The 14,162-nt window shown below is 48.0% G+C and overlaps 1 protein-coding gene across 10 annotated transcripts in view; it reads right to left on the bottom strand.

Moving 5' to 3' along the window:
* ebf3b (EBF transcription factor 3b) overlaps nt 1-14,162 on the bottom strand; it is a 71,698-nt gene that overhangs the window by 6,776 nt on the left and 50,760 nt on the right. For 7 of the 10 annotated variants that reach the window (XM_062463717.1, XM_062463724.1, XM_062463720.1 and 4 more), the window contains exons 9-11: nt 12,035-12,165; nt 11,754-11,880; nt 1,101-1,189 (exon numbers count right to left, since the gene is read on the bottom strand). In XM_062463717.1, coding sequence (XP_062319701.1) covers nt 1,101-1,189; nt 11,754-11,880; nt 12,035-12,165 — 347 coding nt within the window. Of the gene's footprint in view, nt 1-1,100; nt 1,190-11,753; nt 11,881-12,034; nt 12,169-14,162 lie in introns of all 10 variants that reach the window. The other 3 variants (XM_062463718.1, XM_062463722.1, XM_062463726.1) reach the window with 1 other exon arrangement.

Here is a 14,162-nt window from a genome sequence, read left to right as displayed (position 1 = left end):
ATATAGTTGCCGTACTAGAGACTGACTGTGCTGTCGTATATCTGCACATTGACATTGTCGTACCATACCACACAGTCTGTTCTTTATTAAATTGTCCGTTGGACGTTAATGATATTGCTGTGTTGCATGCTGGGGTTTAATAGATAAGGTCTTAAAAGGTTTTACGCTATTATTAAAACTCTGAGGTGGTCACCACTTTAGTAGATGCCATGGGAATTTGAGCAAACTAATCAGTCATAATATTACACTTGAAGCATCTGGGATGCCAGTCAGCATATGGAAATTAGCAGGATCGAAATGTTTGAAGCAGAGTAATAAATTGCCTTCAGTTGAAATGGAATTAGTGGAATAAAAAGTATTTCTGGTGACAAAAAAAAGTGTGGCTGCTTGGTCTCTGGCTTTTCATTCTAAAATGCATCAACATGGCAGGCTCCTCATGTGCGCCCCAAAATCAAAAATGCTCTTTACTCTTTTACTTCTGTTAAAAAAGAAAACAGTGAGAACCAGCCCATATTAAAGGCAGGTTCTTCATCTATTAGCCAAACTAAGACTAGGGGGTTTACGGCACACGGTTCTGTAAACAAAAGATTAAACCAAATCGAGCTGTAGAAAATGAAAGGAAAACAGGAGTGGGGTAATGAGGGTACAGACGTGGAGCTCTATCCAGATTACCATCTCCTCAGACTACTGGAGAGGAAAACGCCTGATTGAGCTATTTTACCACACAGAGAGTTTACGCCTCCCCCTAACCCCCTCACAAAACCAATACCATTACTCTGATGGCGAAGGGGCACATGTGAGCATTTCAGTTTGGTAAAGCTTTATGTTTTTGTTTCTTTGTCTGTGGTTGGGCTTTGTGTACTCGCAGGTCACTGTGCTGCTTGGAGTGTTATTGTTTTTCAAAAAGTCCATTTAGTCTCTGTGTTTGTAGCAGGACCTTAGCATGGAGATCAAACCCTGGGTTTTCCACTCATATGGCCAAAGTGTTTACCATTAGACCATGGGGATTATTTGTTGTGACACACATGTCTACCTCACCATGGAAGCATATCTGCATATACCATTATCTTCACACAAGCAGTTGTTCCAGAGTTAGTTACCTTTGGTAACCTTTCAGGGTCACCGGGGTGCCTGGGGATGACCTTCTGCAGCCTCTGGAAGCCATAGTCGATGGTCGGCTCATTCAGGGCTGGAACAGAAGATGAAGGCAATTCAGCATAACGACTCTGAGTTCTTGAATTGTGACATGAACCTGCATCACAAAGCAATACATCACTTGAAGTCACAGACATCCATCCGAGTCAGACATCCATTCGCTTCAGATGCGAATGAATCAGTTGGAAAGTTGACCTACAGTAGCGTACTGTATCTTCTGTACTGTACTGTATCTAGACACCAACAGTACCGGGTGAACCTTCCCTTTGTAGTTAAGATCCCAGCAGGCTGTGAGTCAGACACGTGTGACCAAGTGCTATCACATCAACAGCTATGATAGCCCCCATCAAACTCAGACAGGTCTCTGATCACTCACTCATGCCCTCACCCCCCCCCCCCCCCTCCTTCCTTCACCCTTTCTATCTAATTGAGAATATTGACTGCAAACTACATGGTGGGGGTCTTTTAATCTAACAGTGCTTTAATAATCTGTGAAAAGGCTGCCCACACATTGATCTACGGTACGCTGCTGTCAGTCCACCTTCCGCACCTCCCGTAGCAGCGAGCTGGGCCTGTGAAATACGGCAGTGGGACCCATCCGCACATTAATCTCCAGCAGCCTTCAAACTGTAATCTGGAGCGTGAGGCATATTGGCCGATGAATCAGAGGCGCAAAGTAAATGAATCATAACCCCAGACTTGGTGTAAGACCGGTACGTTTTATGTCTGACAGTCCTAATGGGTAATTGAAGGCTTCCTTACAGCCTGATTCTAAACAATCATGTGTGTACCCCCGTAGGCAGGGACCAGAGGGAGGGGAGGGGAGGGAAAGTGGGAGGGAGGGAGGGAGGGAAGGGAGGACGGGGGCGAACGGGTGGAAGGAACGACTTAATAGAGAACATCACTTCTCAATGTAGATATCATTTTCAGCAGAGTAACTCCGCCGAGCGCGGCGCTTCATAAATCAATGGCTTTCTGTGGAGACTAATAAGAGCTGCCTGCCTCTATTCATTGTTCAGCCTGTAATTTGGCCCATCACTCATTACTCAGCATGTAATTTCAGCATTAACACCGCGCAGCTCCCTGGGCCTGCTGAACACCGGCGAACATGAAGGAGGACGCCACACGCCCAGGCGGAGCCACAAACACTCTGGGCAGGGAGCCGCAGCAGGAGGAGGAGGACAGGGTAAACACCCTCTCTTTCTCTCTCTGTCTCTCTCTACCTCTCTCTCTCTCTCTACCTCTCTCTCTCTCTCTACCTCGCTCTCTCTGTCTCTCTCTCTGTCTCTCTCTCTTTCTCACCCACATTCCCGAACCCACGCAAAACTCGGAAACGCAAACAGCCTTTGGTGCAAAATCTTAAATACAGTAATTGCTAGGTAGAGCATGATCAAGTGGAGCAATTAGGTGCTCCAGCATGGAGAGTGCAAGGTACTGGTCAATGACAACCAGCTCCCAGATAGTGGCCGCGTAGGGTGGATGGATTCCCAGGCACTGCGTACCCAAATAAACCCCACGCCACAACAGACACCCGGGGAAATTACATTTGACGTGTCATCATGCATCCCAAAAAGACAAAGGTCCGCTTTTGAAACGTGAGAACGCCATTTTCTGCTAAAGAAAAGATTGATCTGTGTTATTGATCGTACATGACAAGGCTCTCGCTAACATTTTGCCCTCTTTCTTTTGTTATTTCCTCCCCCCTCCTATCTATGCATAGTGGCAGTCGTGTGTGTATGTGTCAGAGTGTGCATCTGTTATGAGAGTGTGGCGTGGTGTGTCTGTGTGAGCACAAGTGTCTGTGTTTGTGTGTGTGTGTTTGTGCATTGTAGCCCTGCCAGACCCCTCTGCTCAGTGTGATGTAAATTGTGTATGTGTAAAAAGCACTCCATAATCAGGCCATCCATCATCAGAGGCTGTCACTGGGCTCTCTCCGGGTGATACATCACGCTCTCCTGTCCTCCGCCTCAGCTGGGGCCTACCCCAGCCGCCAGGCATGCTGGGAACACAGCACACCACACATCCAGAACAGGAACGGACTGGGGGCTGCCATGGTGTAGGACTCGTGTGCCGGGATCCAACGAATACTGTGCGTACAGTAAATGTATTTTTGAAGCAGTTGGGATTATTTATTTTTTTTCTCCGAAAGTCCAAAGATGTTATTGGGGAGGACATTGTGACGTACGGGATGCGGTGTCGAGGCACTCCACGGGTAAACACGCTGATGTTCGAGGTGAACGCAGAACGCAGGAGAGCAAATGTGACGCCTTCCTCGCGTAAACGGGGATTAGGACGCGTCTCCCAGTCCTGTGATTGGACGGCGGCGCTGACGGCGGGGCAGAGCTCTGTCGACGCGGCGCTCTCTCATCTATCATGGAGATGATCTTTGTAACAACCCCACGTAATGAAATTGGTGACACACACCGCCATCTGCTATTGATTTCATGCAAATGCTTTTGACAGCTGATGGAGACTTGCATTAGTGCTAAACGGTGCTGTCAGTTGATGGGTTGACAGTTCTGTAGTCATACCATGTACACAGCAGACAGACACTGGCCACATCAATATCTCTACAAGGCTGATCATTATATATACTGAGTACTGGGATTCACTCTGCACAATAAACAATAATTGTTCTACAGTATTCAGAGCAAACAGGGTTGCCTATTTGTTGTCAGTCACATTTTGGGGAGCTTTATTTTTCATCTATTAAACTTGGCTGTTCAGCCTGTCTCCTGATCCGACTATGTGTAAAAAATTGATGTCCCACTTCACCTTCTTTCAAACATCTACCTCAAACATGTCAGAAGTCCAGGAGCTCCGTGATGCCCTTGGACTCTATAAATGCCAGTACTAGTTTGGTCCTCTTCATCCTCCCAACACAGCACTGAGGAGAGAGGAGGGAGGTGGTAGGGAGTGTAGTCCCCCCCGAGACCCCCCCCCCCCCCACCCACGTGAGGTTCTCAGCCACGGTGAGGAAACATGAAACCCCTCCACACACATCCCATAAATCCTTCTCTGGGTGGGGAGTCTGGCCGAGGGGGGGAGGGAGGGGTGTGGGGGTTAAGGCGGGGCTAGTGAGCAGCAGTGGGGAGGGAGGGAGTTGCTGGCACGTTCCAGTCACGCCCGCTTCCCGGCCCGCGGCCAATCAATACCACTTTCCTGTTTTAGAGGCGGGTAATTATGAGGTGGAGAGATTGTCTGACCTCTCACCCCTGCTGCATTACTCGCCTGATATTAAGATAAATTGCCTGATTTTGGGTAAACATATGCTGCAATTCAAACTGTCAGCACTGGTTTGCTCAGGGATAATTTGTATTGATCTCCTGGCTTCTTCCCCATTTTGCTTACTGACCTCACGGATAATTAGAGAGAAAAAGACACAGGGAGGTAAGGCAGGCTTTGCATTTGAATACATCGCCAGAGATGGAAGGGGGTCGGGGGAGTAAAGAGAGAAGGAGAGGAAAGAATGATAAACACTAATAGCATTTTCACTTTCAGATTCACTGAAAGTTCAGCTGCAAAGGCGAAGCATTAAATGTTCACTGCTTTCCCATTACTCACACAGCGATATAATTGTTTGTAAATTAACATACAAGGGCTAGTTGATGAACAAAATCAAAAATGTTTCAATTTAAGTTGTTGACAGTTTAAGAATGTAATTGTTTTGAAAAAGCTAAATGATTCCTCGACAAAGAAAAAGGCTGCACATGGGAGTGTACTCCTTCTTGGTGGAGGCTGGAGGAAAACTTGATAAATATTTCAGTAATTTCCTCACTCTACTGAGGGAACGGTCATGTTTCAGAATATGGAGAAGTGGAATGCATGACTCGGTGTGTGCAGCTGTGAGCATATCATTTCTCATTTCAAGCAACGCATACACACCCAAACACACGTGCACGCACGCACACACACCACGACACACACACAAACACACACCCCACTCAATGGCATGGCTTCAGTGGAATTCCTCTGCCTGGGATGTGCACTTCCTCGATCTTTTTTTGATCTAATGCCTTAATCTCGCCTGTCATCCCGCTCTTGTTCCTCACACATCCACTCCAAGGGGCCCCCACCTCGGCCACTTTGCTTAAAATGCAGAGTGGACGGTCGAACATGGCGCCTGAGCATGGTCTGCTGCTCCCTCGCCATGTTTTCTAGAAATAGGACATGAGTAACCGCTCTAGAGGAACAACGGAACAAGGCCGACGTTGGCAGATAGAAATGCTTACATGGCAATACACCAGCCATGCTGCCGTCCTCTCTGTGTATGGGAGTGGATTGAACTTGTGTATTGACATTTACAGTATTGGGCATAAACGTAGGGAAATGTTGGAGTAGGGCAGTACATTTCAGGGAAATGACTCCTTGTTAAGTCTATGGGCTTGAATGGAAACATGCACACAGTGCTAGCATTCCTGCCCGCCATTACAGCTTATTACGATAACTCTATCTTTCCAGGAGATAAAAACCTAGCCTTGTTGCCATTTGCCAGCTATTACTTTCGCTAATTATACTTAACTGCTCGGAGCTTATCTCCACTCCTCCTACACCATTGAGCAGTTTTTTTTTTCTTCCCTTAACACAAATTAGAGGAGGAGTGGGAGTTGGTTGGAGGGGGTGCCGATAACAGAACAAGGAGAAGTTCATTCAAATGTTATTACATTTGTAGATCATCAAAGTGTCCAACAGAAGCCTCTTAGGCTTCTGAAATCATATGAAAAGCATGGAAATTAATGCATTCAAGATCACCGATGGTGTCACATCAAGAAGTGTCCTCATTAAGCGGGTACTATTTCCCGAAGGCTCAATCGGAGATTAAAAGGAAAAGCCAATTCGCAATCAGGGGTTATCGAAGGTAAACAGGTGAATTTGAGCAGGGCCCCACAGATCGGGTGCACTGGAAGATGCTCAGAAGTCATGCAATTCAATGCTATAGATTCCCAGGTGCAGAGAGGAGAAGGATTGACACCCCACACAGAGGCATGCATGGCAGCCATTTTCAAACCGAACCCAGTCTACCCTGAATTCACAGCAAATCCACACAAATCAAACCCAAGGCCTATGAACACTGACCATATTTCTTTCCATCCAACTCCCCAGCAAGTTATTCATTGAGTGATTCCATCTCCAGAAGTCTCAGGATGAACAGGAAATTAAAATTTCAAAGATCTGCAGTTAAGATGAATCAATGGAGTGCGATCAATGTTCATTGAAATTTCATGAACTTTGAGCTGATATAGATGAGACCAAAAACCTGGACAGTTACATTTCCAGCTGATATTGCACCTGCAACAGATAAAATGTCATTAACAAGGTTAAATTGCAGGGATGTATGGTATTGCACATCCATACATCCACATCAAAACTCCTTTCGTTTATATCTGGTCGACAGGGGCGGCGGCACTTGTTCTGTCCCCTCAGACGACATCTGAAGGTAGTGGGCTTCTTCAGGGAGGGTGACGTGGGACTTTCACACATTACCCACCTACAGGAATCAGATGGGGTGCCTTCACAGCTGATTGCAGGCGCAAATTAATATTGTAAAATGAAGATCAATACATGGACAGGGCGCCGATCGATGACGGCTAAATTACGGCCTCGTTCGCACCCCCTCATTCAAGATGAGTTGTGTTTTCCTCTCACAGTCAATACCGTGCAGCCTCTCTCATTCATTTCTCAATAAACTTGCAGATGAATTTCAATCATCAAAGTCGGTGGTGGGAGGGGTTGGGGGTTGAGGGGGGGGGGAGCACGATTGGGGCTGTGGGTGGGGGTTGAAGTTCTTTCAAAGCCTGTTGGATGTTGAATGCACTGAAAATGGGGCGGGGAGGGGGGGTCAGGGGGGGTGTAGAACATCTTGTCTATCAATAGCCTCCTCTGCCCCTCCCCACACACCACCCCTATCCTTTTTTTTACCTTGCTCACTGTGCAGGACTGATGCAGTAACTTAGCGAGGACGATCCATTTGAAGCCTGAAGCACCATTAGAAAACAGACATCTAACAACACGGCAGAGCAAAAAGGGGGGCCAATTAAAATCAAATCAATGAATACCCTCTTTCCAGAGAAACACCTCTGTCCTGGTACCATTCGTTCTCCCTTAAAGCCACCAAGCCACTATACTTAGTGCTGAATTTCACCGCGAGAGCTGTACTGTAGTCTAATAGGTAAAAGACATGCTCAACTGCAGCCACTTATTTCAATCAATTTCTCAGCGCCGGATTTCACAGGTCACTTCCTGATAACAGGCGGTGGTGTAATGCCAGCGAGCGCCGCTCAAAGCCCACCTGACAGGCCGGCTGACAGTGGGGGAGGAAGCGCGCGTGTCACGTCAGACCCCTAATTGGACGCAAGGACCTTCCTCCCCTGAAACCCTGTCGCTATCCGCACACGCTCACAAAAGGGCCTCCCCATCTGCGGCCGTCTGACTGGGTGACAACTGTCGTAGACACTCCCGCGGAACTCGCTAAATACCAGGGCTCTAATGAGACAGACAGTGGGACAGGTATTAGAGAAATGAGCAGGGTGATGGGGTCTCGGTCAATGCGGTCAAAGCGCTGTGCTGCATCCAACCTAACAATGGCCATGACATTTGTAAATGCCTATTTCAACTGTTTTTCTTATTTCTTTACTGCCTAGTGGTCATAAAGGCTCTCCACTGCATGTTCTATCTGGCGGGTTTCAAACGCACATTGGTCTAAGACTCTGCACCGTCGCCTTTGTTGTGGGTATCTGAATCCCCCTTTATAAGAGATATGTTTACATACCTCTGTGAACGGCTTTGATTACAGCATATCTGTAAGTGTAGGTCACGCCCCGTGGCTGACCAGTAGCTCCCCACCCTGCCCTGTGGAGGAGGAAATGGCGAGGAGGCAGGGTATCTGATCAGCCCCAGATCCACAACTTCAAAGTGCCGCCGGGCCGATGGGCGGAGGGGAGACCGGGGGATAGGCCCGATACACTGACTGAACAGGACAAGACCCCATCTGATCTGCTTTGATAAAGGACTCCATGTTTGTTTACCTAACTTCTTTTTTCTTTCTTTCTCTGGTGAAGTACCACAATACCGTGTTGTTGTTTTTTTTTCCCCCCATTCTCAGAGTAGAGTGCAGGGTTTAATTTTAGAGTCTAAGTCGTAGAGTCCTATCACTATTTACATCTCTGGCGTGTGAACATACTGTACGCAAGCCAGCCAGCCTGAAAGTGCATGGACACAGAATCAAATATTCACAAAGCGTTGCATCCGCCAAACCAAGTGTTTACAAACTAAGGGGGGAAAAAACGGATAAGAGAAAACTGATCCATAGTATATTAAGATCTTCCTTCTCCACTCCATCCCAGGCTGACATTCCTGATCTCCAGCAGTATTGAGTGAAGCACACATGACCTCTTTGTCCTTACGTTGATGAATGACTGCCTCATACCCATTTTGTCAGATTTTGGTGCAGTGGAGTCGATACCGTCACCTTGACAAGAAAACTTTGTGATCCATCAGCCCTCAAGGCTGTCTGGACCCAACTAAGTCTGCCAGACAGGAGCTCCTTACTGTATAGGGGGCATCTGGCTCATTCAGAATCCTTCACCCATGTGTGCTTTGACTCTGGGAGGTCGGAACCAATGACTCTTGTTACAGTCTCTTTATGGGAGGGGAAAAAATAGAGCCCTTGACTTGTACTAATAGCTGAGAAGCCATAGTGGTCACCTAAGGTCTGAAGACGAAGCACCCTGTCAGTGCCCAGCTTGGGAAATTAGCAAATAATGTTCTCCTCCCCTGACAAATGTGTGACAGCTCGCCTTCGCCAATCATTCTCCTCTAACCTCATGATGCATGTCTCAGATCCCCACTAGAGGATACACCAAGAAGTTTACTGACCCTCAATTTACCCATGACAAATGGGTCCCTGGCAAATGTGCGTTTTCTGGGGCGAGGAAAGGGTTCATTTGAAGCAATCCTGGTTATGTGAATGTCACTGATTAGGATAAATAGTGTCTGAGTGGGTTAGGGCTGCTGGCCCACCATGCCGCTAAGCTCTGCATGGGGCTGGGGGATTGAAGGCGGGAGGGAGGGCTCTGAGAAACCAGGCCAAACGCTCCCATGCAATTACATGGTCAAATTGGACAACATGTTTAGTCCAAGTTATTCTTGGAGGGTATACACTTTTCTACTGTAACTTTGCAAAAGGGTTGAAAGGAAAAAAGTGTTGTGGCAATGAAGCTTGAGGTTCGAGGAAGGATCCTTAATAACTTAGTCTCTGCTTAAAAAAAGCAGTGCTTAATACAGAGCGTAGTATTGACTTAGGGACAGCTACTCCTGTCTCCTTTTGATTTTTTACAACCTCGCTGACAGTTTGCTCTCACAGCTGTCCTGACCCATGGATAACCAATACCTGGATCAGACTAAGGACAAACCAGCTCTCCCAGTCGCAAGCGAACGAGGCGAGGAGACACACACATACATGGAACTGCCTAAAGGTTAAAAACCATGTGTTCTTTCAAAGCAGGGTGACGTTTAAAGTAGCTTCAGTCGAACGGTGTCTATTAGCTTGTGTTGGAGGGACGACATAGGGCTCCCATTCTCACAGATATCCTGTGAGTTTTGGACGTTTTCCAGAACGCCGGCCTGACACGGCATGTTCGTCTGCTGTTAGAGCCCGCTGCAGTCTTCTCCTTGTTGACTTTGGGTAATTTGTGATAATTTCTTAAATTGAGCGAGCTAAATCTCCACAATTAGGGCGTTGGGGCAAGAAGAGTCAACATGAAAAAGGTCTCAAAGCGCATTTCTCAAGGCATGTTGAATAGTCACGCTTGAAGCATGGGCTTTGATAAATGGACCTTTGATATGCACACACGGCGCACTAACATGACACCATTACATTCGGTGCCCTTCAAAACAGAGTAGGAACATCGCTCTCTGCTCGTGTCTTCATTTAACATGCACTGCCGTCGTGATTCATCCAAAGCCTGGTAACTTACCATGTTGAAGAAAAGTGATTTCACACCACAACAACAACTCTATCGTGGGGTGTGTGAATCTATGCTTTTGGCCACCTTTTCAATGCATCGGAAAACCTCTGCTCTGTCGACGTGGAATATCATGTATCTGTTCTAGGTGACCCGTCTGTCCTCAGTGGTTTTAATGTCCCATCGCTGTAGATACTGCATGAACGGGACGTTAATCCTGCCGTCAGGCGCCCTGAGTCCGCTCACGGCCCATCCCTCTTAAACGCTGATCCCCCGTACAGTCGAGGTGAGGTGAGGCAGCGCGGCGAGGAGCTGGACCTGTCCGCTAGCGACTCTCTCTTTTAATTCACTGCACTAATCAATTGCAGAGCCATTGCCTCGCGGGGTAATTGTATCTTTCTACTAACTGGAACAGAGAAGGAACCCAGGCAAGGAGCGAGCGAGCGTGCGCGCGCGCACGAGAGAGAGCTGCAGACGGAGACACGTTTCCCCACTAAAACCTGATGGTAATCATCCCAATCCGCTTAGCCTGTGTGACTAATGGGGTCTGTTCTTAAGGGACCTGGCACTTTCACCGGGGTGCTATAGAAGCCATTAATGTCTTAACTTATACACCTTCCCCAGGCTTCAGTGAGACACGCACACACACACACACACTCGCTGCACGGCACACAACACTCTTGTTTCATTATCCCGGTGCCTTGTTGGCCTCTGCTCTGGCCCCTGCTAGGGAGGTTAAACGCAGGAGCGCTGGGCCAGACTGCATGGTTGGAGGGGAAGGGGTACGAATGGCTGGTGGGAGGGGGGGGGGGGAGGGCTTGATGAGAAACAGCTGCCCCAGGATGGAGGGTCTGGCTGGGGGTATGGGAGGGGGGGGGGGGGGGGGGGCTACCTCCTGGCCCTCCAAACCTACTCCACTTTTTTTTTCGGGTGGATGTGCTGTGAGCTCAAGGCCAGGGCTGTGTTTGAGGCCTGTGGGGGAATGGTGGGGGGAGGGGTGGAAGGTGGTGGGGGGGGGGGGGGTGCTTTGGCGCAGTGTGTCTCACTCCCCCATCAGAGCCCTAACAGGGAGAGGCTTCCAGGTCAGACAGACCGTGACCCCTGCAACCTCGGCCTGCTCACCAATGATGACAGATAAGACCACCACTTCCTTCTGTTTGCCAAGATAATCAGCCGTCACTTAGAGTGTGATACACACACACAGACACACACTCACACTCACATTGTGCAAGACAATTCCAAATCTTTTACATCTTAAAACAATAAGAAATCCCGTAACATATCTCAGAAATCAGCAAATTAACAGATGCACTGCATATCTCACACTAGGTAAATAGAACTGGCAAAGTAAGTTCCCCTGACAGCTTGAGTTTAACAGAGCTTGGCAGCAACCCTTTATAATGGCAGTTCAGGGAGGGATCGAGTTGCACTCGTAGAAGCCCCGTCTACCAAACACCTTGAGCTAGTCAGGCAGATCTCACACATTTAACATTCCTAAGAGCAAGGGCCCTGCTTAGTTCATTAGCGATGCATGGACACTGGTCTCCATTCAGGGAGAGAGAGGGGGGGGGAATGCCAGGGCAGTCAAGCCCACCAAGGAGAGACTGAGATGGGGCACAAAGCAGCCTGACTCACCGGTGTAGACGAACCTCCCGGGGGCACCTTTGCAGAACTGCTTGGACTTGTAGGACAGCGTGACTTCCACCACTCCAGGGATGTGCCTGGGGGGGGTCTGGACACGGATGGCGTGGGGGGTGATCAGCTAACACAGAGAGGGGGGTTGGGGGGGGGCATAATTACACACACGGGAAACCATCTCAACTAAACGCTAAACGCCCGGGTGTTCATTCTCCAAACCCAAATATCACATCTCTAACAGCATCCCTAAACATGCACAGTCCTGGAGAGCTCAGTACCTCGCTCCATACGAGCATGGTCCCGAACACGACTTGCAGGCCGTCGAAGAAGTTGTCCCCTATGATGATGACGGTGGCTCCCCCGGTGGTCCAGCCCTCGCTGGGGCTGATGGCCTTGATGCACGGGGTGGCTGCTTATCCAACACAAAACAGAAGAGCGAATTCAGCACCTTATCTCTCACACAGTGAAGCCATGTCTCTCTCACATAGACATATATGTATATATCTGTGGCGATGGTAATCACCCCTGGAAAGAAAGAGAACATGATGGATTTCTCCTTTAAGGCTAGAGAATCAAAACCATTCATCAGCGCGTTAAGAGTGCTGTAGTTAAGCAGACCCTTCAAATGGTCCGCTTCACAAAGGCTAAACGCTAGGCTCGCCCGGGAAAATGATTTCATGTAGCAAATTATGTGTCAGGGCAAATGTAGCCATCAGAATTGATTAAGCGTAGCGCGGCGTTTACAGTAGAATATTTCAAAGTTGAACACGTCTCAAATGAGTCAAGAAGGAGGCTGATAAGTGAAAATGACGAGCTAAAGCTTGTTGGGCCCATTGTCTTTGTTCTCTGACATATTATTGCTCTGAATGCGGTTTCAGGTTTCAGATCATGAATGCACTTATGAATTATTCACACACGGTTTTTGTGCCTTTTGTGATCGATTCAATCCATTTCAGATTGTTTATTACAATGCTTTTCATCTGGCAGGAGTTTTTGCGACATAGCTGCACCATACATTAGCGCTCTGGGCTGTTGTTATAATCTAATTTGAATGATCTTGTGCCAAATACTCACTGTCATTTGATGTATTACCTTAATATGGTGTTCACACCAAACCCTATGTTTACAACAGAAATAGCTTGACAGCTAACCATATAATACCAATATCAAATTTAATCTCTTTCCATCAATATAATTTAATATACAGCACTGTGAATTTTCCATGATTCTACACTGCTACTCAAAATGCAGAGGAATATTTTCAGCGGGTGGTTTTACATGAGTGCAGTGTTTGGCCTTCATTATGAGTGTCTAACACTCAAGGTAAGTAAATCACTGTTAGCCAGTGTTGTATGGATCACCACAGACAAGACATCTCCTTTGTTTGCCTTGCTGTTAGGTCTGCTGAGGTCATGTTTGCTGTCTCTCCCGGCCCATAAAGTGCACACACTGGTACTACAGGGAATCTGACTTCAGCAGCCACTGCTGTTGACTTCATGCTAATCACCTCCTACAGATTTTCATTTGGGAGGCCTAGAGGAGTGACATTTGCTTTCTTTAATTGCGAAGCGGAGCGCCTGAAAGAGGGCCAAGCCTCTGTGGGCATGCGGGGTCCCCTCTCAGGAGCTGACCTTCATCAGTACGGACGATTACGGCAAATAATTCACCCTTCAAAATTACTGTAAACAAATTGACTTTGGGGGGGGGGGGGGGAGAGGGAGAGTGGGATAGAGAGAGAGAGAGAGAGAGAGAGAGAGAGAGAGAGAGAGAGAGAGAGAGAGAGAGAGAGAGAGAGAGAGAGAGAGAGAGAGAGAGAGAGAGAGAGAGAGAGAGAGAGAGAGAGAGAGAGAGAGTGGAGGAGGAGGAGGAAGAAAGATGACGGTGGATGTTGGGGGGCAGCTGCAGCTTGCAAGCACACACACATGTACAAACACACACACTTTCACACACACACACACAAACACCTCAGAAATCCCAAAGCCCACCCTCCCACACACACACACACACACACACAGACAGAAAGGATCCGTGCAGCGGCGGCAACTGAGTCCCTAAGCCATCCACCCTTCTGCCTGATCATTTGCATATGTCTCAATGCACAGACAGAGAGGGGAGCATGTGTTGAATGGGGACCGTGGCAAAGTGGATTACACAGGCAGCGCAGGCGATCTGATGATAGACACGCACAATGCCCCCCTCAGCAGATGATAGGCATCACAGGGAGGGGATGGAGACCACAGGACCATACAGGGCTGCCAGTGTCAAGGCAGAGCTCAGTCACCCACGTACCAACTTTAAGAGTCAGAACAGGGGGGAAACGGCATTCCTGCTCTACACCTATTCGAGGAACTGTTGTGTTCTGCTGCAGCATATCTATGCTTAATGTGGACAGGTGACTGCTTGAGT

The sequence above is a fragment of the Osmerus eperlanus genome, chromosome 6, assembly GCF_963692335.1.
Source record: "Osmerus eperlanus chromosome 6, fOsmEpe2.1, whole genome shotgun sequence".
In the NCBI taxonomy this organism is placed as follows: domain Eukaryota; kingdom Metazoa; phylum Chordata; class Actinopteri; order Osmeriformes; family Osmeridae; genus Osmerus; species Osmerus eperlanus.
The sequence above is the reverse complement of the archived record's forward strand: the minus strand, read 5'-3'. Positions and strand labels throughout refer to the sequence as shown.